Below are 23,318 nucleotides of genomic sequence, written 5' to 3'. Positions count from 1 at the left end.
GGGTAAAGGCAGGAAAAGCAAAGGCAGATGATGTGTGTATCCGGAGTTGGAAGCTTCAGGTGGCAGAAGGGTAATTTAATTACCCATGCCTCTCTGAAACGTTAGAGAATCGGTCAGGCTGCAAAGGGTGTGTCTGTGGGAGGACATGTGCTCCAGAGACAGGAAGCTATGTGTGAGACAGAGCTGCTGACGGCCCCTGGCGCTCCTCTGCTGCCCGTTTTCACAAGGGTTCTAACACAGCCCCCAGCAGCTCAACCATCAAAGGACCTTAGATGGGTACTGGGGGACCTAAACACAGCAGAACCATGCTACATCACTTTTGATTGGCTCCCCTGGCAAGCGTCAGATGGTTTGATGAAAGATGGTGTGGCAGAGGGCAGTGAAGAGGTACCCATGCTGGTGCATGCTGGAGATGATGGCGCGTCATGCCGTAGGCAGAGAGAGGCACAGATTGGTCATCACAGGTAGAGATGGTATCCAGTAACTGCTGGATGAGGGTAATGTTGAGCTAGCTATGGAGGACATCTTTGGCTTTGCCAAGCTCTAGAGGCCAGCCAGTGTGGCCAGCACGGTTCCCACGGTGGCCTACCAGGTCTAGCAGAGGGAGCATCTCTAGTTACTATGTAAGACTCAAGGGGAAGATAGGAGTGCCTGATCATTCCAGGGGACGTTGGGGACCTAGGTGACATGGAAAGGGAGTGAGCCCACTTACAGGGATTTCCTGGCCACTATGCTGTAGTGTCACGCTGACATTTTTAACTGAAATTTTCATTGAGATAATTTATAGGTTCACATGCATTTGTAAAATAATGATCTAAGGAGATCACAGGGGTACCCTGTCAGGTCCTATACTGGTGACAATTTTGGTCTAACAGGACATTACAGTGAAGAAACTGACGTTGATATAATCCATTGATCTCTCTCTCTCTCTCTCTCTCTCTCTCTCTCTCTCTCTCTCTCTCTGCGTGCGTGTGTGTGTGTGTGTGTGTGTGTGTGTGTGTGTGTGTGTGTGTACATGTAAGAATGGGCAACCATATGTGTGCAAGTGCAAGTTATGGCAATTAAGGGAGAGGTTTTTTTTTTTCAGAAAGGAAACAGTGGCCCCTGCCAGTTTGGGGGGCTGGAGGTATGAACTTGTAATCAATAACCGACTTTCTATGGTGTCAGCCTGAGCTGTTCTTGGGGCTCAATGGTCTAGGAGAGAAGGAGTGTGTGTAGAGGTCCCTTTGTTGTGGGGATGTCTGAAACGTCTCTAGAAGTAGGGCACACCCCTGCTTAGCTCTCTGGCCCACTCGTTAATGCTAAATCTTCCTAGTTGTGAAAGTGGGGAGCCAGGAGTGTGAAAATCTCAGCTAGCTCAAGCCTAAGGCTTGACTTTCGACCATGTGATGTGTCTTCTGAGGAAAGCCAGGCTTACTGATTTTCAGCCGTGAAAACTGAACCCTGAGAACCTGGGGGTGGGGTGGGTGCCACGCACAGGCAAGCACCACAGGTTTTATAGTTACCACTGCAATAAATGCCATCCTAGGGCCTTGAGAAAATAATTTGCATAGAGACTCTGCATCTGCGACAGTGGGGGTGGTAAGTAAGGCTTAGGAAAGGGGTGAGGAGACAGAGAGGAGGGGGAGTGTGAGCTTCAGAACCCCGAGGAAGGGCTGCATACTTTTCACTTAGCGCAGGCCTCGGGCTCTAACAGTGGAGCCTCATTCTGAGGCTCTTGGGTCCCTTCTATAAGAGGCTTGGAGGACCGTCTTTTCTGAACACCACAGGTCGCATACCATAGGTAAAACCCAGAGAGGCTGATGAAAGATTCACAACTCCCTACCTGGGTGTCCTTTCGTGTTTTTATTGCAGGGGCCTCAGGGGGAAAAAAAAAGAGAGGAAAGGATGGCTAAGAGAAAAGGGGGCTTCAGCAAGCAAGGGCAGCGGTTACCAAGGAAACAGAGAACAGCAGAGACATCAGAAGCGTCTCCAAGTTGGCACCGTGGACCATGGTGGACAGTCATCTGGGACACAGATGACGTGGTGCCTTCCCCCTGCATCCCTGAGTGACAGCACGGGAGAATCTCCCCACCTTCATTTTATAACTCCTATCTGTGTGCACTGGAAGTGAGTGTGCCTGTGTGCTGGAGGTCAGAGGTCAGCATCAGCTGTCTTCCTTAGTGTCTCTCCATCTTATTTTTGAGACTATCTACTGAACCCAGAGGTCACTTATGTGGCTAGACTGGCTACCCTGATAACTCCAGGGAGCTACCTGTGTCCACCTTCCTAGCACCTACATGCACATGCTATACGACACGTGGCTTTTTACATGGATTCTGGCAACTGGAACTTAGGCCTTCATGTTTGTGTAGCAAGCACCTTGCCTACTGGGCTGTTTCTCCAGCCCCAGAGAAACTGCTACTGTGCGTTTCCTCTTGCCATTGGTCTTCCTGTAAAATTGACTTAATTTGTCTGCGTGATGTCCCCAGCGAGGTTATCTTCCCTGGGACCTGGAAAGGGCTGGCCCATAGAGACCCCACCATAGCTGAAGACCACAGTGCTCCTTCAATGAAGGCTGGGCCACCTTCAACTTGATTTGCATCCTCTGCCCCTGGAAATGGCTTAGGAGGCGGCTATCCATGAGAGGGGATTATTTTGGGGGAGGCGGGGGGGGGGGAGGGAAACCAACACAACAATACAAAGGCTTAGGAGGTTAACAGGATGAGAACATTAGTGGAAACTCATCAGTTCCAAGAGGTATTCTGTGAGAACAGAAGAACCTTCTTTAAAAAACAACAAAACAAAACAAAAGTGTTCAATGAAAGCTTCCCCTGAATAAAGATTATTTGGCATTTTCGATAATGACGATAATGGTGGTCATTTGATAAGAGCTTCCAAATGCCAGTTATCTCAGGTCCATCCGGCCCTGCAGGGGAAGGTCAGTTTTCCTCACTGACTCTCAGAGGCAGTGGGAGGCAGCAGGCTCCCCAGGCAGTACGCTGGGCTGTAGATTTCCTACCAGTGTGTTTAAGGCACTTCTACCACTGAATGGCTACACCACAGTTTGTTGGTCCTTATATTGGGGGGCGGGTCTCCCATTATTTACCAAGGGGCTGCTGACACAGCAGGAAGAGAAGCTGGAGGACAGCTCCTAGAGATGCTGTGAGACAGCTAGGATCAGAGTGACCAGAGAGATGGAACAGTGGTTTGCAAATACGGCTTCCTGGGCCTTCTCCGTTTGGTCTGAAGCCTTGTAGAGTCATGATAGACCCACAGCCCTTGAACTCCCTCCCAACAGTTAAGTCAGCTGGGAGAGCTCCAATCCTTCTCTCTGTTCTATGTAGATCATTTATTTCCTGTTTGCTTTCAGGAAACAACTGTATTTTGCACAATCCATAACATACGGAGATTAAACATCTAAAAGTCAAAGGTGGAGCGTCTTGGGGACAAAGCTTTCAGGAGCAGTAGGTGACATCAACTTCTCTATTCACTGCTGCCAGGGAATGCTGGGCCCTAGGTGTGGCAACGGTTCAGACAACTTCTGGGGCCATGAGGTACACCCAGGCAGAAGAGGGATGCTGGAAAGGCTCACGACAGCCACGCGATAGCCTCTCTGTAAGCCAGAGGCTCCATGAGGAAGAGGACAGAAATGGGTGGCTGGGAGGGTGGACACCTCAACTCTTCTGTCCCTGCCAATTCTCCATAAATGTTCAGGACTGGGAAGAGTCTCTTGAGCTTGGGCCCAGGAGGGCATTGAAACCTCCAGGACAGGCATAACGGGGACTGCAGGTCAGACTGATGAGATTAGGGGGTCATCTGACTAAGGGGAGCATGTTCCTGGCTCCAATGTGGGCATGTGAGTGTATGCGGCCTGTGCCTGTCATGTGGCAAAGGGCAACTTGGATAGCTTGGAGCTCTAGCGTCACACAAGCCACTTGCGACAGGGAGCTAGAAAAACAAGCAGGGATCTTTGTTTCAAAACTTCTATTTTTAGAGCACGTTGGGATATGCTTGGCCCAGACTGGTGCATCCAGTGCTGAGAGGGAACATATCCAATGCCTTGGGGGATGCTCCCATTGGAAGCCATGCCTTGTGTGTGTGAGCTTTCAGCTCTGCATTTGGCTGGGACCACGGCTATGGGGTTCCAGTGTGCACTGAGGGATGGAGCTTCCAGGGCTTGGGGGATGGTGTTGGCTCTCTCTGGCCTCCAGTTTCCTGACTCATCTTCCAGAAAAGGAATGGAGCATAGAGATTGCAGAGAGGGAGTTCATGGCACCCCATGGCTGTTCTTTTCCTGTCTTGTCAGACCACCTTACTTCCTTCCCATTTCCCCAAGCTGCCCTGGGTATGTGAGGAGGACATACTGACCTCCCAGGGCATGCTCCGTCATACTGAGGCACAAGGACTCCAGCCTATTGTTGATGTCAGGTTCAGTCACGGGAAGCTGAAATTCTGCAGGAAGAAAAGGGTACGATAATTACGGGGACTCCCAAGAAAAAAGTATCCATGCTGTCATCCGGTTCCAGGAGAGGTGTCTAGTGTGCCTTCCCTAGGAGAACTGAAGGGGCCCATCAGGGCCAGGGTGATGAGTTAGATGGGGAGCCCCTGGTAGACATACGCAGCTGGAAGCAAACTCATGACGTAAATAGCCAACCCAAGTCACAGGCCCTCACCCTTCCTCGGACCCTGTGATGGCTTTCCCACAAAAATAAGTGCCAGCCCCAGCAATGGTCTGCAAGACCTCCTTACAGGCCTCTCCTTGTAACGTTCCCTCTTCCTCTGCTCCATCATGAATCTCTCCTACCCAGAGCCTTTGAGCCTTTGCACTGCTGTTCTCTCTGCCTCAGTGTCAGCCCCACAAGTGTTCCCTGGCTTAGTCTTTCCCTGACTCCATAATTTAGGATTTATTCTTCCTCCTCCTCCTCCTCCTCTTCCTCTTCCTCCTCTTCTTCCTTTCTTCCTCCTTTTTTCTTCCTCCTCTTCTCCTCCTCCTCTTCTTCCTCCCTCTCTTCCTCCTCTTCCTCCTCCTCCTTTCTCCTCCTCCTTTCTTCCTTTCTTCCTCCTTTTTTCTTCCTCCTCTTCTCCTTCTCTCCCTCTTCCTCTTCCTCCTTCCTTCTCCCCCTCTTCCTCTTCTTCCTTCCTCCTCCTCCTCCTCTTGTTTTTTATGTGCATTGTTTTTGTTTGTGTGTTCATTTTGTTTTCCTGCATGTATCTCTGTGTGAGGGTGTCAGATCCCCTGGAAATGGGGTCACAGACAGTTGTGAGCTGCCACGTGGGGGCCAGGTCCTCTGGAAGAGCAGCCAGTGCTCTTAAATCACTGAGCTCTCCTCAACCCCAAAGATTTATGCTTGTTTTTGTTTTGTTTTGTTTATGTGCATTCGGTGGTCACAGAGTCCAGGAGAGGGCATCAGATCCCTGGGGCTGGAGTTAGGTCATGTTAGAAGCCTAAAAAAGACCCGGCAGACTGAGCCTAGGTCCTCTGAGGGAGCAGTAAATGCTCTTAACCAGGAACCCATTACTGCAGCCTCTACTGTCTTCTTGAAAGCACCTTCCCCTAACATTCATTTCCTCTTTTCTTTCTTTGTATCGTGGACACGGAATGTTTCACGCGTCTATCCCTCCTAGATTAGGGGCATGGCTTAGCAATAGTCACTGATTTGAACCCAGCCTCTGAAATTCTGCTTTGTGGTTAGGAGCGGGTACCAAACACCCAACCCAGCACATTCCCCTCTTGAGTGAGGAACTACGTTGATGCTTCTGCAATGCCAGCTCCTTTGTTGCCCAACAAACATGGTCCCCAGTGGTGCTCAAGAATACTGGTAGCTGATCAACACTAGGAAGGAGAAGCCCCATGTCTTCCTGCCTGCCATGACTGTTCACCACTTTCAAGTCTCCAAGCACATTGATTGGAGGAGCTGAGAGCCTCCCTCTATGGCAAGAAGGGGTCAGCTCCATATAGTCACAGACAATGCACGACCCTCGAGTCTCTGGGTGTCCTCTATCTTCAAGTACTACTGTTCCTTCTCCCCTATGGAAGCCAGCTCTGGGGGCCTCCTCTTTCTGGCTGGGTCTCAGTGTTAACTCCATTTTGTCCCTACTCCAGTGGAAGTTTGGGATGCGTCTAAGCACCTAGAAGCATCTAGCAGACGGCGACAGTGGTCTGACCGTCTAGATCTGCCTCTCTTAAAACATCTAGAGCTCTCTTCAGCCACCGGCCACCCAAAATGATGACATCCAATAGACCGAGGCAGAAAAGAAGCCCTGTAGCACGTACTGGCAGGGGTGTGTCCCAGTGTCTGGGACGCCTCAGTGCCACCCTACTTCCCTATGTGACTGGCGGTGGGGAAAGGATGGTGTGGGGAAGGGTAGTCTGCTTGTAGTCTGCTTGCTTGTTCACTCCTTTCAACAGGTGCACATGGTTGAGGGGACAAGCGCTAGTGATTGGTGAGGAAATGAGTCGGAATCAATGGCTAAACAAGAACGTGTATTCCATCCGACCAGTGATACAGCAACATCTCCTGGCTCGGGTGGACGGGATGGCTCAGGGGCCGCAGGGGCATGTTGCACTCTGAGTTGATCCCCGAGAGCGATCATCTAACCTCCACACACTCATGCCGGGCCATGCGAGCCCACACACAAGCACATGCAATCATTTAAAAAACATTATTTTTTTTTAAAGCTCCTCTCTTGCAAATCGCGCTTCCCTCCGTCAGCCGATTCAGAGGCAGGTGCCATTTTTATCAAGTTCTCAGAGAAGGGCTTGCAGAACTGGCCGATAGGAATGCACCAAGACAGTGACCTTTCTGTGGCAAGTGGCAGAATCCTCGAGGTTTGGAAGACAATGGGGCCCAATCCTGAGTGGATGGAGTCCTCTGAGGCTTCTAGGGGAGGTGGGAGGCAGAGAGGGTGGGAGGAGTTTCTCCTGAGCCCACCTAGGAGCTGTAAAGGGAAGGGCTGGAGCGATTAGACCATCCCAGGGGAAAGAGTATTTTTGTATCTTCATCCATTCATGTGAAAATCATATGCGCACAAAAATTAGCAGCCTTTGGGGGTGTGAAACTGATAAAATAGAAACAGAATTTTATATATAGCTAGTTAGCAAATACGGAAAGGGAAAAAAAAAACAAACTCCGGCAATTATAGCCACCCATATGCTCACTGGAAGAGTGCGTTTACGCGCTAGTGCTCCCCTTTAAACAAACACTGTGGAGAGATTTGGATAAATAAAGACGCTCGACATTTGGAGAGAAGTCTCAGCTGCAGGAGTTCTTGCCAACACGCAGCAAAATGCCATTTTCCAAGCCCCGGGATTGTGTGTTTCCAGGAAGAAGGCTGAAAAACACAGGGCTCTCAGTTCCAGAGTCTCCAAGCCGCCGTCATCATCGTGGCTGCTCTTTTAGGTGGGAAGTTGGTTTGCCTGAATCTTTGTCTCCACTCTTCGCTCTGACATGCTCGCTCCCCCGCCACTCACAGAGCAGCACTGAAGAATTCCAAGTCTTGGTGAAGCCCATATGTTCTCACTGCAGAGAACCTTAACAGTGTGACTTTTTAATTGTGTGCTTGATGAAAACAGACCGATGGCGTCTTGCCGAACACACCAGATAGAGAGGCTGATTGAATAGATGTGGGGGGGGGGCTTCTGGCTCAAGCTGCCACCCCTCAGTCGTGTGCTGCTTGGTGGGTAGAGCCCTCCTTACATTTAGCTCCAAAGGACAATCAGTTGTGCCGCAGGCTGCAGGCTGGTAGGCTCATGTTAGCACGTAGGTCTCAGAGGCATCAGAGGGTTGCGAGCGCTCAGTAAGGCAAAAGGAGGGACTGGCTTGAACCTTCTCACTGTTGTCTCCAGGAAGTCTGTTTCTTCCCCTCTGGGACCACCGCTTGGAGCTGCTGGGAAAAGCCAGAATCTGGAAGCTTTCCATGCGGACACATTGCCACCAATACTTTGAATTTGGGTGCATTTCAGATGTTCAGATTGGGGGTGAAGTTTATGCAAAATTCTGGAATCTGAAAAACCCTGACTTGTGAAACATATCTGGTCCTAAACACCCTGGGTAATTGTTGGGGTTTGCCCTGAAGTTAACTGTATTTTGATGCTAATTCCACTGCCCCAAGGACAGCTGCCTAGTCAGTACTCAGGAATCAGGGGACTTCACCAGAACCTTGCCATTGAATTTGTAAAGTACAGGTGAGGGGCAGGTACAGGATAGAAGGAGGCCTATCATTGGAGGAGAAGGAAGGATGGGCAGGAGAGAAGTTTGAAGGAAGAGGAGGAGACTAGAGGGGAGAGAGGAAGAGACAGGAGACGGGAGAGGGGCTGAGAAGCCGTGGCAGGACAAGATGGCAGGTGATGTTAAGATTCTGCTCTGTGTATTTACAGGTTGTTATCAATGTTCCTAAGGGATGGACAGTACCAGGCTTTGTATGTTTAAGTGGGCAATTATATCTTACCAATTGGGTCAAAGATTATTGTGTTGTGTGTTCTTTTATGTGAGGGTTTGAGTGTAGGAAAGTGTGCGGCTGGGATGTGTTTCCGCCAAGATATTCTAGCAGATATCTTGGGGCACCGAGGTGTAGACCTAGCGGGGTAAAAGACCAACAGTACCTTTTTATTTTTATATTTTTACAACAACAGGTAATGAATATTGAACCTGTACTAGGAATTCTTTCTTCTCGCATCATCTAGGGTCTGGTGAGGATTCTGAAGGTTGTGGCTTAAGGGTTAAGGTGGACTTAAAACTGGAGAAAAAGAGATTATTTTAAAATTGTATGTGTGTGTGTATGGCACGTGTACACAGATGCCCATGGAGGCCAGACAGGGGCATAGATGGCTTGGTGCTGGCCATACAGGAGGTTTCGAGCCACCTGATGTTGTTGTTGATGATGGTGGTGGTGATGGTGGTGGTGATGGTGGTGATGATGGTGGTGATGATGGTGGTGGTGGTGGTGGTGGTGGTGGTAGTGGTTGGTGGGGTGGTGGGATCCTACCTGAGTGTTTTAGGAGAGCAGTAGGAATACTTAACCAGTAAGCCATCTATCTCTCTAGCCCCAACTTGTGACTTGAATTGTGCCTTTTCAGAAGTCCCGCACATACCGAACACTGTAATCTCAGAAGGTTCTGGAAAGGAGCCACTGGATATCTCTTCTAGGGGACTTCTGTCAGAGTCCTTTAAGAACCTAGCTGGCTTGTTCCAGGCAGAAACGGCCGCTGGGCTGAGTGTCACATGCGGGTTTTACATCACGGTCTGTGAGGTACGATTCCACCGTGACTTAAGAATACGCAACAGGCGGGGGCACTCAAAGAAACCTGCGAGACCCACCTCGAGGCTGACCACCTAGCCTGCTTGCTACGCAGCTACACGGGCCTTTCACTTGTGTGTTTACAAGCGTGTCCCTCACTGCTGGAGGGACAGGGGACTCCCAACAAGGGGAGGTGGCAATAAGGAAAAGACCAGCTCAGGTGGGACACAGAGAACCAGCGGGGGTGGGAAGGCGATCACAGGAAATGTTTGTGGTCAGTGGAAGAGTGTAACAAGCTGCACCTCACATCGGTGCTGCTGGTAGTGGTGGGGGATATGGGTGGGACGCTTGTGCTGCGGCTATCCTCTGGGACCCACACACAACTACGGAACGTTAGCTCATATGGTTTAGCAGAGGGCCATTTTGCCCAGGCGGACTCTCAGTAGGAAGGGGGTTTTGCCCAACTGCATTCTTGGCTGGGGTAAAGCTGACCCACTGACCAATTCCCCTACTTCTAATGCCCCTAGACCCCAGCCAAGTTGTTTCCTTAGGTTTATTAGAAAGGTGGAGGACAATATCTACCACAACTTTGAACGGTCCTTAATCTGGCCTCTCTCTGCCCAGCAGACCCTTCTATTCCCCTAGGGGACTCAGGACACTAGTGACATCCTTCCTGTCCCCAGTCTTTGTAAAGGCATCATACCGAGGAGGAAATGGGAGGGCTGCGTTTCCAGATACGCACAGCATTCCGAGGACGGAGGACTCCAGTACCTAGGGAGGTTTGCTGTATCAGGCAGGTGTCACGTGGTGAAACGGCGCTGTTCAAAGGTACGATCTTGCTGTCTTGCACACAGGTACTCCGGTTCAGGAGAGCTTTCTTTGCATGTGGTTTTGTGCAAGTGAAGGGTGTCATTTCCAGAGTGCAGGTTTGTGAGTTCTACCCTGTCTGGCTCCTTCTTGTTGGTCCTTTGGGCAAGTAAGGAGCCTTCAAAATGGCCTCTAAACATCAGGACGTCCTAAGATCTTCTCTGACTGGAGCCCAAGGGCAACTGGGCCTGGCTCAACAGAAACAGAACTGTTTCCAAAAGGATCACTCTCCAAGCAATTCCCGAGTCCGATTTCCAGATGGGAAAGAACCCCACCTCCGGGCAATGTGGGTCATGGGTCTGATCTGCCTCACCCTTCGTAGCTGTGTCACAGAGGAGCCACCTAGAAGGTACTGAGTGTGAGTGGGCACAGCCTGGAGGGCTCTGGTTAGCTCAGCAATGAGGAAACCGGAAGTAGGCACTGCGGCTATGCTTTTGCCATTATGAAGGGTTTAAGGCCTTAAGGAGAGGTTTGCAACATCCAAGAAAAAAATCTTTATGGGGGGTGGGGGGAAAAAAGGGAAAAGCAAAGCCCAGCATATTCTAGAGTTCTAATACTCAAAGATTTGCAGGGACATTGGAATCAAAAGCCTTGTAAACAATCGCTTCTGGGACACAGGGCTCCAGACTGTGAGGTGTGGCTGAGGTTACCCAAACACAGGGTGCATCTCTGGTTTGTTTCTTGGCATGAGGAGCATCCGGATCGATGTAGCCATGGCTTCGGTGGTTTTGTGCAAGTCTGGAGTCTACAGTCAGTGCCTGCCCAGAGAAAGGCTTCAAGGATCTGTCTGCTGTATGCAATTCAGGCAGTGTGTATTAGGAAGCGTGGGGACTGAGACCATGTCTCCCCACGGGGTCTTGAATCCACCATGTCAAGTTACTCTTGAATCAAGGGACAATGGGTGTTTCCCAAATGCAATTCCGCAGGGACTCCAACAGTCAAGTTCTTCCTCCTTTCATTGTCTTTATCCTCTCTTTGCATATTCTTCCCCTCCCCCTTCCTCTTTCCTTCCACATGGAGGATCGCTGCCAGGGATAGCTATCACTGGTTTAATCAGTCTAGAAATCTAGATATCTGACAAGCATCAGAAATGTCCCATCAGATTGCAACTGGTGGGTGCTGGGACTTCTGGGACTTCAGGCTCTGGCTCCCTGCTGGGCAGCCTCTGCTCAAGCTGGCAAGGAAAAGTAGCTCTAAAGAATGTGTGGTGACAGTTGAGGCTCAGCACTTTCCTGCTAGCCTCCCTCCTGAGGTCAGGAGAGAGAGAGAGAGAGAGAGAGAGAGAGAGAGAGAGAGAGAGAGAGAGAGGAGTGTGAGCTAGCCAGGCCTTACCTGGTTGCTGGAACATCAGCATGTTTTGTGGGGAAGTATGCACGGGCAGCGAGCGGGTCTTCTGGACGGAGCTGTGGGTGCGGCTGGGTACGCTGTTGCTGCCCCCAGGGTTGGCAAACCAGAGGTTCTAGGGAGGGACATACAAGAGGGGGCGTTAGTCCAGACCCTGAGGGGAAGCGGGGAAGCAGAGTTCCAGTGGAGAGGGGTATCCCAGCAGAGTTTTGGAAAGGGCCATGCTACCCACCGTGGACTTAGAGATGGTTTAGACCGGCCCATCTGATGCTCATCCCCAGGCCTTGCTTTAAGCTTGAGCTTCTCCTGGCCACCTTTTCCTTCTCCCCATCTCCAGAAGCCTTTTTACTGCATTTGTTGCTTAAAGGGAGTGTGTGTGTGTGTGTGTGTGTGTGTGTGTGTGTGTGTGTGTGTGTTCTTAGAAATGCTTATAGCAAACAGTACAATGAGTTTAAGGCTCTTTTTGAGACTCCCCAAATTTACTCTCTACTGAGGAGAAAAGAGGACTCAGTACTGGCAACAGGCCTGTGTCATTGCAGCTCATGTGTCCTGCGGCGACCTCGCCTAGAACTGATAGCGGGGGTGGGGGGGTGGGGGTGGGGGTTGGGGGTTTCTTAGACACGTCCTTCCCATTGGGAGAGGATGCCACCAGCCACCTCCTGGTGAAGCCTTTCTGTTTTAAAGCCAGCCTTTCATCAGGCCTGCTTGTGTGTCCCCAGTCCCAATGGGGTTTAGGGAACGAACACTTAGGGAAAGACAAGGTTGGGCTCAGGGGACAGAGAGAACACTGTCAATCTTACAGCAAGGGACAGCCTCCCCAACAGTCCTGTGAACTCACCATTGCATCTGGGACTGTGAGGAAAAGGTCAAAGAAAGCTTATTAAATGCCCAACCAGACTGGGAAGGTGATGGTATGTTGGGGCAGGGCACAGATCAAGCAGAAGTAGACTTTTCATGCCTGTCTACAAAGGCCCATGTAGAACTAGTTTTCCCAAGCAACAGCCATGGGGTTTCAGTTTCCAGGGAAACAACACCAACAGTGGTTACCTAGGAAGCATAGACTCGGCTATCCCCCTGGTTTAGATCCCTTGGGGTCATCTCTTTCGATCTGGAGACTGTCCAGGTTAGGGACATCTTAAAGCCTCGACCCCTGAGCTCTGTCAACCTCCCTGATCCCCAGAGCAGAACAAACCTGTCTTCCTTGTTTCATGATGGTGGGGTTGGCAGCAGTGTGGCGCTGGTTGGAGCTGACAAATCCACTGGTGCCCAAGAGACCAAGGCGGGCAGAAGGGACGTTCCGAGATGCGATCTGGTACTGTCGTGGGTTCCGTCTACCCATGCCACTGCCCACAGAGCTGGCCGTCGGGAGGGAGTTGGACTGTCCAAAGCCACGACTGTGAAAGCAAAGAGAAGGGATCCAGAGGCATGCTCTAGCCCTACACAGCCCAGGCTGCCTGCCAGTGGGGGCCTCTTTGGGACTGACAGTTAAGTGGCTTGGGGGTGCCAATAATAGGCTATGATTGAAACTGTACCTCATATCTAAAACAACAGCACATGCTAGATGTTGGAGCCTGCACACTACTCTTAGTCCACACGACAACCCTAGGAAGTAAGCTTCCTAATCTTCACAGAGAGAAAAACCCAGAACGCTTGAGAATTTTGACATCGCCACACAGCCAGCAGGGGGCAGCACTCAAATATGAACCCAAAAGGGGAGACCATTCTCCTGCGTTCTCCTATTCTTGTCTCAGCCAACCTGTGGGTCTGTGCATGAGGGCATGGCGCCTTTCAAGAAGCCACAAAGCAAAAATAGTCGAATCAGTATCAGAATGGGATCTGATTCCGTTTGTAATCTTCTCCTTCTTCCCCTATAGCATGGTTCATTTCTTATCAGGTTGTCGGTGAGCAGTCTTGGATGGAGGGCCCGATTGAAATATGAGCTCTGTAAGAAAGGACTGCGTGTGTCTTCCTCAGCCCCTAAGGCCCAGCCCCGAGGCAAGGAGACAGCGTTTTGCACAGTATATGCTGTTTGAAAGTGGGCCATTGTGATATTTCTCCAAATGAGAGGCCACTGGTGTGTGTGGCTGACTCACACACACCCAGGATAGTCCGGTCTCATCGTTCCCCAGACCTTTCCTGCAGGGCGGGCCTCACCAGGGCTGGCAAGACTTCGCTTTTCAGGTCCACACAGGAGACTGCTCCCAGTGGGGTCAGATGAGCTCAGCGGAGAAGCCTCCACCAGCCCCGGGCTTCTGGGAGGCTTCAGGAACCGGCGCATTCTTTCCAAGGGAGTCAGGGAGCTTTAGTTATTCGGGAGCGTGGAGAGGACATGCGTTGCAGGCAACGGCCACTAGATGGAGCAGGGTCGCTTGGTTGCCAAGCTGGGGAGTTTTCTCTAAGCTTGTGAGGAGCCCCTGTCGATGAGCTGACTTAGCTTAGCCGGTGGAGGTCCAGGGGGCCCTTCACAGCAGTCACTTCCTGAGCCAGAGCCGGTTGTGTGTGGGTGTGGGGGAGGTGGTGCTTGAGGTGGCAGTGTAAAAACTCCCAGAGTTTCTAAATTTCTTAGGGAGAGAAGGTTCAGGAAAGGAATCCAGGGAGTCTATCTTCTTCCAGGCTTTTGTGGCCAAGAAAGGTGTTCTAGATTCCATTCTGAAGAGGAGGTTCTTCTTCTCTTGGCTTCTTGGTCTCTTTGTTTAATCTCATCTCCCCTTTCCTCACTGAAGACTGAAAATCAGGGTGAGGCGAGCTAAGAGTGCTTCCATGCAACCAGAGACGCCAGGGAGGTAACTTGAAAAAGTAGCAGCAGGTAGGGATTCCGGCTCTCAGCTGTTAAGAACTGGTCCTCGGGCTTCGGAAGTCAGAATTTGGGCCTCCTGGCAGATAGACGATCAGTATCTGCTAAGACTCCCCAACCCCTTATTTAGTGTGAATAGATTTTTCTCACTTCCCTCTTTGGCTGGATTTTTAGAAGGCAAAACAGTAGTGGATGAATGTCGTGCTAAAATGATTTGTTCTTCCACGAAAGCAACAATGTAGCTTGTAAAAAAATTTTCTGAGACAGGGTCTCACTAGGTAACGAAAGCTAGCCTCAAACTATCCTGTCTCAGCCACCCAAGTGTCTGGGACTACCCAGAAAATCAGACCTGGATCAAGACTGTATTTCCTAGCTACATAAAGGGCAGAGGGGCTCTGTTAGGGGCAGCCATTGAAGAATGGAGAAGCTTGAGATTCCTAACTCAGCTGTTTGGGAGAAGGGAGGAAAGCCCAGAATATTCCAGGGTCTGGGGTGGTGGTGGTTACAGCACAGTGGAGGCAGAATTTAAGAGGCCATCTTTTTCCTGGTGGTGGAGTCCTGCTGTGGGGTCCTGAAAAGGTTACTTTTACAAAGCCAGGTTTGGCAAGAGAGTTGCTGCTGCTGCTGGGAGCTGGAGTGAACTCTGAGGTCAGTTAGGAGCGCTCAGCTTAAGGAAGGAGATTGCTCTGCTTCCCAAGGAAAACCAAAGAGCAAATGAAGCTCCCATCCTCAGACCCGCTCCCCTCCCCCTCCCCCGAGCCCCGGATGCCTCACCTTCTCCCCTTTATGAGTCTAACTGATTTCCTTTCCTTGAAACGCATGGAAAGTCTTTGATAAAAATAACATTAGTAAGAAGCAATTAATTTGGGATTTGAGAGATAATTTAAAGCAGGGGCTTGCCTGCGGTTACTCTTGTATGGGAGAAACTGTTTTTCAAAAACAAATTAACAGTGTAAAAATATCCCCGAGGTGGTGCAGGGAACAGAATGTGTTTCATGGGTTTGGCACCACCTTTTTGCACATCCATAACTGGTCGATGAATTCATTCTTATCTAGTCAATAAAAAGACTCAGATGTGGCAGACCTCAGGCTAGCCCCGACCTAGCTAGCATGGGCTGATAAGTCTGTAAAGGCTCAAGCCCTGATCAGGCTTCTCCCACAAGGCAGACAGAGGCAGGGGATGAGCTGCTGGTGAGAGGAGCTTAAAAGCCATATCTTCAATTTCTACTTCAGAATGACTTCCTCTAGGGTCTGTCTGGTAGGGCAACTGGATCTGGAGACCACCTCGCCTGGGAGTGGGAGTATTTATCACCCACAGAAATGGGAGAGCTTGGTGGCAGTGGCAGCCCAAGGCAGTTGAGGAGCGGGTCTTGTTTTGCATCCAGGCAGCTGATGCAAAACTGACCTGCAGCCCATCGGAGTAGGCCTATCCTCTCTATACATCAGGCTGCGACCAGAGCGGTCGCCTGGCTCTGCGGTGGTGAGGAGCGCTGATTTGGTGCCCAACACTGGCTAGCTTGCTCCACGTCCTGGGCGCCTCTGCCTATCCATTTATCTGTAAACTAAGGTTAATAATAGCAATTCTGCTTCATAGGGCTGTTGTGAAGCTGGAATGAACGAATATATTTTTAGTGCTCAGAAACCACTGGGCTAACTAAATGTTTGCATAATAAATAACAGTGCCTCGTAGTAGAATGTGATAGCATCTTAATTTTTAAGTAAATCTGTCACATTTCACAAACTCCAGCTGGCCTTATTTCCTTCAAGCGGTAAGGCATACTTATGCAAATGAGCCCCCACCCCCACCCCCAATTTAACAGCACAGCTTCCGGACAGGCACTAAGAAATGAATTTCGGAACCTGTTAGGTGCAGGGGAGAAATGAATATTTAATCTGTTTACGTTTGGGGATGTAACAAAATGGCGGTTCTCTGTAGGATATGGGCATGATCACATTCTCCAATCCTCTCGTGCTTGAGCCAGCCCCCCGCCCCCCCCCCCCGTCCGACATTTCTACGACAACAACGTAACCTTCACTTCAGACTTCCCATGCCCCAGCCACGTTAAGGTGACACGTTCTCAAGTGTGACCAGGCTGGTTTTTGACGGCATCCAAGGAGCTGAGCTACGATGAAAAAAAAATCAAGAATGGTCCTGCCCCGCTATTAGACTGCAGCTCAGACCAAAATAGACAAGCACTGGGCTGTTCACCCTGCCACCAACTATAATTAGCTTGTCTGCAGCTAGAAGGGAGAAAGGCATTACACTACCACTTAAGGTACTGATAGAAGAGCCCGCTCAGGTCCTCTCAGAGCCCCTGAGTTTTGCTGGCATCCATTACATCATGAGCTCATGCTTCTCCCATCTAGACCAGTATCACCATTCTGACCATGAACATCGAGGTACAGCTGTTCTGATTCAGCTCTTCCTGTGGCAATGCTCTTCCTACCAGCCTTTCTCCCAACACAGCCTGTTTAAGGCAGTGTGATCTGGAACTCTCCACAGGGTGTCCTCATGAAGGAGGAGTGATGCCCTGCTATACTCCCGCCTAGAACTGAGGCAGGCAGCAAGGTACAGGGAGCCACCGTGTATTACAAAGAACAAAATCCCAACGTACTTTCGTTGCTGTCGATATCCTGATATGTCTAGAAGGGTTTTCCGAGGGAAAGACCGAAAGAGCTTCTGCACCTGCTGTTTCCATGACAACAATCTTTTTTTCTGTGTCTCTGTAAATGCCTGCGAAAACAAACAGGACTTTTAAATGGGTGACGCAGCCTGGCGTTAGAAGGGAAAAACATAGAATGAATAAAGGAAAACGCCAATGTCTCTACAGTAGCCTTTTCCCCCCACCTGCTTCCAACCTGGTCCAGACAGCAGTCAGCTTAAATTGGATCCATCTGTGCTGAAGATTCGAGAAATCTGGCACCGGGAGCACCTGGTTCAGGCAATAAGCTTTTGACAACCTTGGTTTCTTGGCTGTATTTCCATAAGGCTCACACCTGTCTTCCCCTTGGCTGACTCCTTCCTGCACCCTATTTGTTAACTGAGGATGAGCAGCACAATCGATTGTTAAGATATTCTAGCTTTGCAGACCCCCCACATTTTCATAATCAATGGAGACTCTAAGCCAGTCCAAAAATCAATCTGCCTGATGGTGTGTGGTCCACTCTGGAGTGGGCTGCAGGGCCACGGAGAACGGCAACATTCTGCAGCTTAGGGCTTTTCCCCTGAGAGATCTTTAGTTAAACAGCCTTGTGCCTTATGAACTGAACCATCACCCCCACTCCCCGCCCATGTATACCAGCCCTGACCTTAACCTTGCCTGTAGTTGAGGGAAGAAGGTAGGCCTGATGCTTTCTCAAGCCTTCTGGTAATATTGGAGTGTAGGTAGACATTTTTCCTAGTGTCTATAACACATATCTATCTCATCTTTAGCCTATAGCACTCCCCTATGCAGTCTATAACATACACCTATGCAGTCTATAGCTCATACCTATGCAGTCTAGAGCATTCACCTATGTAGCCTATAGCACACACCTATACAATCTAGAGCACACACCTATACAATCTAGAGCACACACCTATACAATCTAGAGCACACACCTATGCAGCCTATACCACACACCTATGCAGTCTATAGCACACACCTATGCAGTCTATAGCACTCACCCATACAATCTAGAACATACACCTATGCAGTCTATAACTCATACCTATGTAATCTATAGCACACACCTATACAATCTATAGCACGCACCTATGCAGTCTGTAGCTCATACCTATGCAGTCTATAGCACTCACCTATACAATCTAGAGCACAGAGCACACATCTATATTATGCTCACTATGATGTATAGTCTTTGCGCTCACCATAGCCTAGGGTCCCAAGTGCCTAATGCATGGACTTTCAAATTCAAATACATCAAAAATCATCCAAGGAAAACATTGGATGTAGGTGACAGGGGTCCCCCTCCAATACTCGGAAGCATGACTGAATAATCTAGGTTTCCAGGAGGCAGTTTATAGAAAGTATCCTGTTAAAATTGTGCAGGTCAAGCACTGTGGATTCATGGTGTCCCAGCAGGTAGGGGTTACAAGCCGTATATGAGTCCCCAAACAAGTTCCTGAGCTGAGGTTTGGAACATAGAGTGTGGGAAAACCGTCTAGTTAGATTGGTTAGCAGTAGCACTGACAGAAAACATTCCCAAGTGATTTTGACAAAAAGGCATGGAATCCTCTAAGTAGTAACAAAGTATTACTTAGAGTAACAGACTAAGTGCTTGCTTGCTATAAAGAAAACAGGTTTCTTGACGATTAAAAAAAAGAGAGAGACAGCTTAATTTTCTCCTGGGGATGCTTAATCTTTTAAGGATGTAACTCCTGAAGAACTTTGTGGATAAAAGCAAAAGGATACCACTTAGCCATGCAAACACTCTCCTCAGAACTGAGGATCTTCAAGAAGAGCTGCTTAACTAAAGGACATGGTTGGGTCCCTGTGGCTGTGTTCTGATGACTGGAAAGCCAGCATGGGGCCCCTCTCCATGGTCCTTCTCCTTTGTAGGCGATGATCATTGAATGCTCATTGATGCTTATGACTGGGCACAAGGCTGACACTGACGTTGCATTTATAAAGACAGGACATGGACTCTCTGATTTGGATTAGCTGGTCCAGCTAAATGCTGAGGACACAAGACACAGTTGTGCTGGCTGAGAGGCCTTGGGGATGGTGACTCAGCCCGGTGGGCACAGAAAGGCTGGAATCCATGAATCCACTCACACAACCTCAACTGAAGAGTTGGTGTACTTTTTTGGAAATTGAGGGTCAACTCAAAAGGGGCCTGTGAGGGTGAAATGCGTTGGGAGTAGATACTGAAGATTCACTTAAACAGGTCTGCACATGCTGCTCTCCAATGTCCTAATTAGGTGGCTTCGGCTACACCTATAGGGTAGATGCACCCTATGGGGTGGTCTCTGTGAGTTCTTCAGCGACAACCTTTGGCTCCAATAGTAGCACGAATCAAATGGCTTCAGGGTCTTCGAACCACAAGATCTAGCTGCAGTGAGCTTGAAGAACAACTATCCAGGTCACAAAGGAGTGAGAGGTTAGATGTCCTCCCAAGGACACCATTACAAAGATGGCATCGCCTATGGTGGCACTCGGCATAGGTACAGTGTGGACACCCTCATCCTCAGGACATCACCATGGCCTGTGATGGGTGCTCAGTGAGTTCTTCCCAGCTGGGAGGCATTTAGCAAGCGAGCTGAAGTTCTGTCACACTTGGCTCCAGGGGCCTCTGAAATGGAGTTCTGTCTCTAGCATTCCATTGTAGGGGACCTTCCAATGGCTGCCGTCTCATTTCAACCTCCTCTCCTGTCAGCCCAATGCTCAGAGCAGGGAAGGAAGATTTGAGGCCTCCTGATTTCCCAGATGCTACCATTCACCCAGCTCAAGGCTTCTGCCCCACCAGGCCCAGGACACCACCAGGCCCAGGACACCACCAGGCCCAGAACAATCCGCTTGTCTGGAGAGACATGGCCTCCCTTGGTCCTGTAGTTTACACATTGAGTGCAAAGTCTGCAAAGAGAAGAGAGCCCATTGCCCCCAAACCATATGAGGAGAGTGAAGGGGAGAAGCCTGGTCTGATGATTCAGGAACCAAAGTGAATTGGCATCACAGGCAAAACTCAGAACCTCCATTTCTTCACCCTTCTACCTTAGGGAGGAGTCTGAAGGAGGCCTTTCTCCTTCAGAAGGGAGGTGTCCCCGTTTAGTGAACAGCTCCCGATTCAAGCCTGCTGGGGAACAGGAGGTCTCGCTGTGAGAAGGGCCCCTGTCTGAGGCTTGGGTCTAGGCCTTGTCGTTCCCGCCCTGTGTACTAGCCTCGAAAGACAAGTGTGTGGTACCAACATGGACTCCTTGGCTGTGGAGAATTAGCTAGGCAGCAATCAAAGCCCCAAGCAACACTTTTCCTTCCACAGCAGGGTGCGGACCCCTCTATCTGATACGAGTTCAGGCGGAAAGACCTGCCCTGAGGCCCGTCTAGCCTGCGTAGGGAGCGTTCTTCAGTAAACGGAAGATGGGATGGCACGGCATTCTCTCTCCGCTCAGTACTTGGGGCTGCCAGAGACAAAGGTCAGGGGAGGGCACATGGGGTGGGGGAGGGGTCAGGGTGATGCTTCAAGGCCAGGTTAGACCAACCAGGAGGCTTGTGCACAGTTCCATGGAGGCAGCTGGACTCGTTATTTGGTCTATGGGTTCAAAAGACTTGAGCTGAAGTGAAAACCGTCTTTTCCTCTCAAGTCTGAAAGCCTCAGGGCTAAGAGTGGGCACGGGGATGGAGACAAGTCCCCTGTGTGCTTTTACAGAGCACAGCTCTTTTCCTGACCCACTTACCCCAGCCCACTCACAAGGGCCCTCCCCCAGGGCAGAGCCTCGAGTCCACCTCAACACCTGTATCCTCAGCAATTGTGCCTTGTTTTTTCCTTAAAGATTTTTGTTTTTATTTGTGTGTGTGCGTGTATGTGTGTGTGTGTACGTGTGCGCACGCCTGTGTGTGTGTATGTGTGTGTGAGTATGTCTGTGTGCGTGTGTGCATGTGTGTGTATGTGTGTGTGCGTGTGTGTGTGCCTGTGTGTGTGTATGTGTGTGTGCATGCATGTGTGTGCATGCGTGTGTGTGCATGCGTGTGTGTGCGAGTGTGTGTGCTTATGTGTATGTGTGAGTATGTGTGTGTGCATGCGTGTGTGTGTGTGTGTATGCCTGTGTGAATCCTGCATGTTAGCATGCACCCATTTGTGTGGGTGCCCATGGAGGCCTGGAGAAGGTGTATAAGTCAGGTCCCCTGGAATTAAGATCACAGGTAGTTGCAAGTCACCTAATGTGAGTAATGGCAACCAAGCTCAGACCCTCTGCAGGAGGAGCAACTGTTCTTAAGCCCCAAGATGCTTCCCCAGCTTCAGAAGTCAAACCTGGACCACACAGCCACAGCTGGACTTCTGGCCTCAGCTTCGAGACAGTCCTTTCTAGTCCCGCTGGAGAGGAAGTGCCCTGAGTTCCAGCTCTAGCTTAGACGCCCACCATTCCATCTTCAGGCTCCGAGGCACCATGGGAGGGAACCTCTGTAGAAAATGTCCCCACGAGCTCATGAACTCCTAGTTGCAGCTGTGGCGCGTTCCGAAAGGTTGTAGACTGTTTAGAAGGCATGGCCTCAGTGGTAGAAGGGAGGGCAGGCTTTATGGGTTATAGACCCATCCTGGTTCTCACCCAGCATCCCCCTGGGGCTTGCTGGTGTAGTGCTGAGATAGAAATGGAAAACCTCAGGTTCCTTGCCTCCACTAGAAGAAGCTGCTCTTGCCTCACAGACCTTTCCCATGTGGAAACAAAGACATTTCTTCTTGAAGGTCACCTTTGTTTAGGGATTTGATCCCGGGAAGAGAAGAGAAGCTTATACACATATTTTCCATTTATCCTCCCCAGTGCCCTCATAATGTAAGCCTCTCAGCCCAGGGGCAGGGCCTAGCAGCTCCCTAAAAGTATACAGAATTCTTGCCTTTTCTTCTATTTTCCCAAGACAAAACCAAGTGTAACGTCAGGACTGCAACCAGCAAAGGGTCAGTTGGGACTCCCAGGGCATGGTCTTGTCCTTTACTGAAATAAACAGGTAGGGAAAGCCTTCAGTCATTGTGAGGCGAGGCCTAACAATGTTCTTGGGAGTTGAGAAATATTTGTTTCTGCTCAGCTGAACGTCTAGGACTTTGGAGTAAACTATTTCAGGGGGCGGCATGACTGAGCTCATGACCTAGACGGTTGATTGCTGCGCTCACAGTGGCAGAGAGCTCTGGCTGGGCTGATGGGCTACATGAGTCCGTGCTGTGCAGAGAAGACACCATCAAGATGAGAGTCTCGAGAAGCAGAGAATGATTGTCGGGGTGGCGCCCCAGGAGAATGTGAAGAGGATAAGCTAGGTGGAGAGCGTCAGACTGCAAGAAGGAAGGCTCTAGGAATGACAAGAGATGCCTGGGCCACTGGGAGACTGAATGGAAAGGCAGAGCCAGGCCTCCATGCTGGCCACCTACTGTCTCCAGGGTCCACTCAGCTCTTAGGGTTCTGACTGCCAACAAGTAAACGTGAGAGGGTCTAGCCATTTGACCCTGACATCAAAAGCCCACAGAAGACTTCACTCCATATTTATCTGGCCCCATGTTTTCCCAAATTTAGATCTTATAGTATGACTCATCAGGACAGGACACCCACAGAGCCACTGATTACTTGGGCCTGAGTCCCCGGCTCCGCTCCCTGTGTATTGCCAAGGAATACCCACCAACCTAGTCATGCCCAGGAGTGTTACAGCTTTTACATGAAGATTGCACTCAGAGAGTCTGCAGTCTACCTGCCTCAGCCTCCTTCCAAAGGTCAGATGGCAAAGATAAGTTCTATAACAGCTTCAAATCCAAACAGTCCAGCAGCCAGCAGCATCCATGATTCTTTCTTTGGTACATACTCTCTCCCTCTCTCTCCCAGTTTCTCTACACTACAAGACACAATGTCTGATCACGCAGTGTTATGAAGACTTCACCTAAAGCTGGGTAGCAGTTCCAAGTGTTAGCCCAGATCGGGTCACCTGGATTCTTCTGGGGCCCAAAGTTCTTCCCAGGCACCCTATGACATCAGCGTTCTGTTGTCTGGTGAATTCTGATGTCAAGGGGACACCTATTTGGAGTCTTAGTCAGAGAGGTGGCCACAGCCCAGTTCTGTCGAAGCCGTTACTAAAGGCCACATACCCGTCAGAAACAAGTTGCCAGAGACCAAAGCGATCGCCTCACAGAAACTCTGAGCAGCGTTTCTTAGCAGTGAGAGAGGAACAGGTTTAAATCAGCTGCTACTCACCTCGTGAACGAGACACTTGTCTAAGAGCTGTAGATAGGAGCTTATATTTTCCTCGTCGGGTCTGGAGACCAAGAGCTGTGTGCACACTGTGAAGTAAGAAGATATGAATCAGAACACCGCATACTCCTCCAGCCTCTGGGCTCTGTCTCTTTCAGGACCATGGCCTGTGACGTTTCGTAAGGCTCACAGAAAGCACTGGGGAGGATCATC

General features: G+C 50.0%; 1 protein-coding gene across 7 annotated transcripts in view; it reads right to left on the bottom strand.

The window, feature by feature from the left end:
* The window catches only part of Samd4a (sterile alpha motif domain containing 4A), a 215,673-nt gene that overhangs the window by 5,702 nt on the left and 186,653 nt on the right, over window positions 1-23,318 (bottom strand). For all 7 annotated transcript variants that reach the window (XM_039093258.2, XM_039093259.2, XM_063274206.1 and 4 more), the window contains 5 exon segments: window positions 23,109-23,194; window positions 16,840-16,958; window positions 12,623-12,824; window positions 11,419-11,545; window positions 4,351-4,434 (listed from right to left, as the gene is read on the bottom strand). In XM_039093258.2, the coding sequence (XP_038949186.1) occupies window positions 4,351-4,434; window positions 11,419-11,545; window positions 12,623-12,824; window positions 16,840-16,958; window positions 23,109-23,194 (618 nt within the window).

Source organism: Rattus norvegicus, chromosome 15 (assembly GCF_036323735.1).
Source record: "Rattus norvegicus strain BN/NHsdMcwi chromosome 15, GRCr8, whole genome shotgun sequence".
NCBI classification, from domain to species: Eukaryota; Metazoa; Chordata; class Mammalia; order Rodentia; family Muridae; genus Rattus; species Rattus norvegicus.
This window is presented reverse-complemented; position numbering and strand designations above follow the sequence as displayed.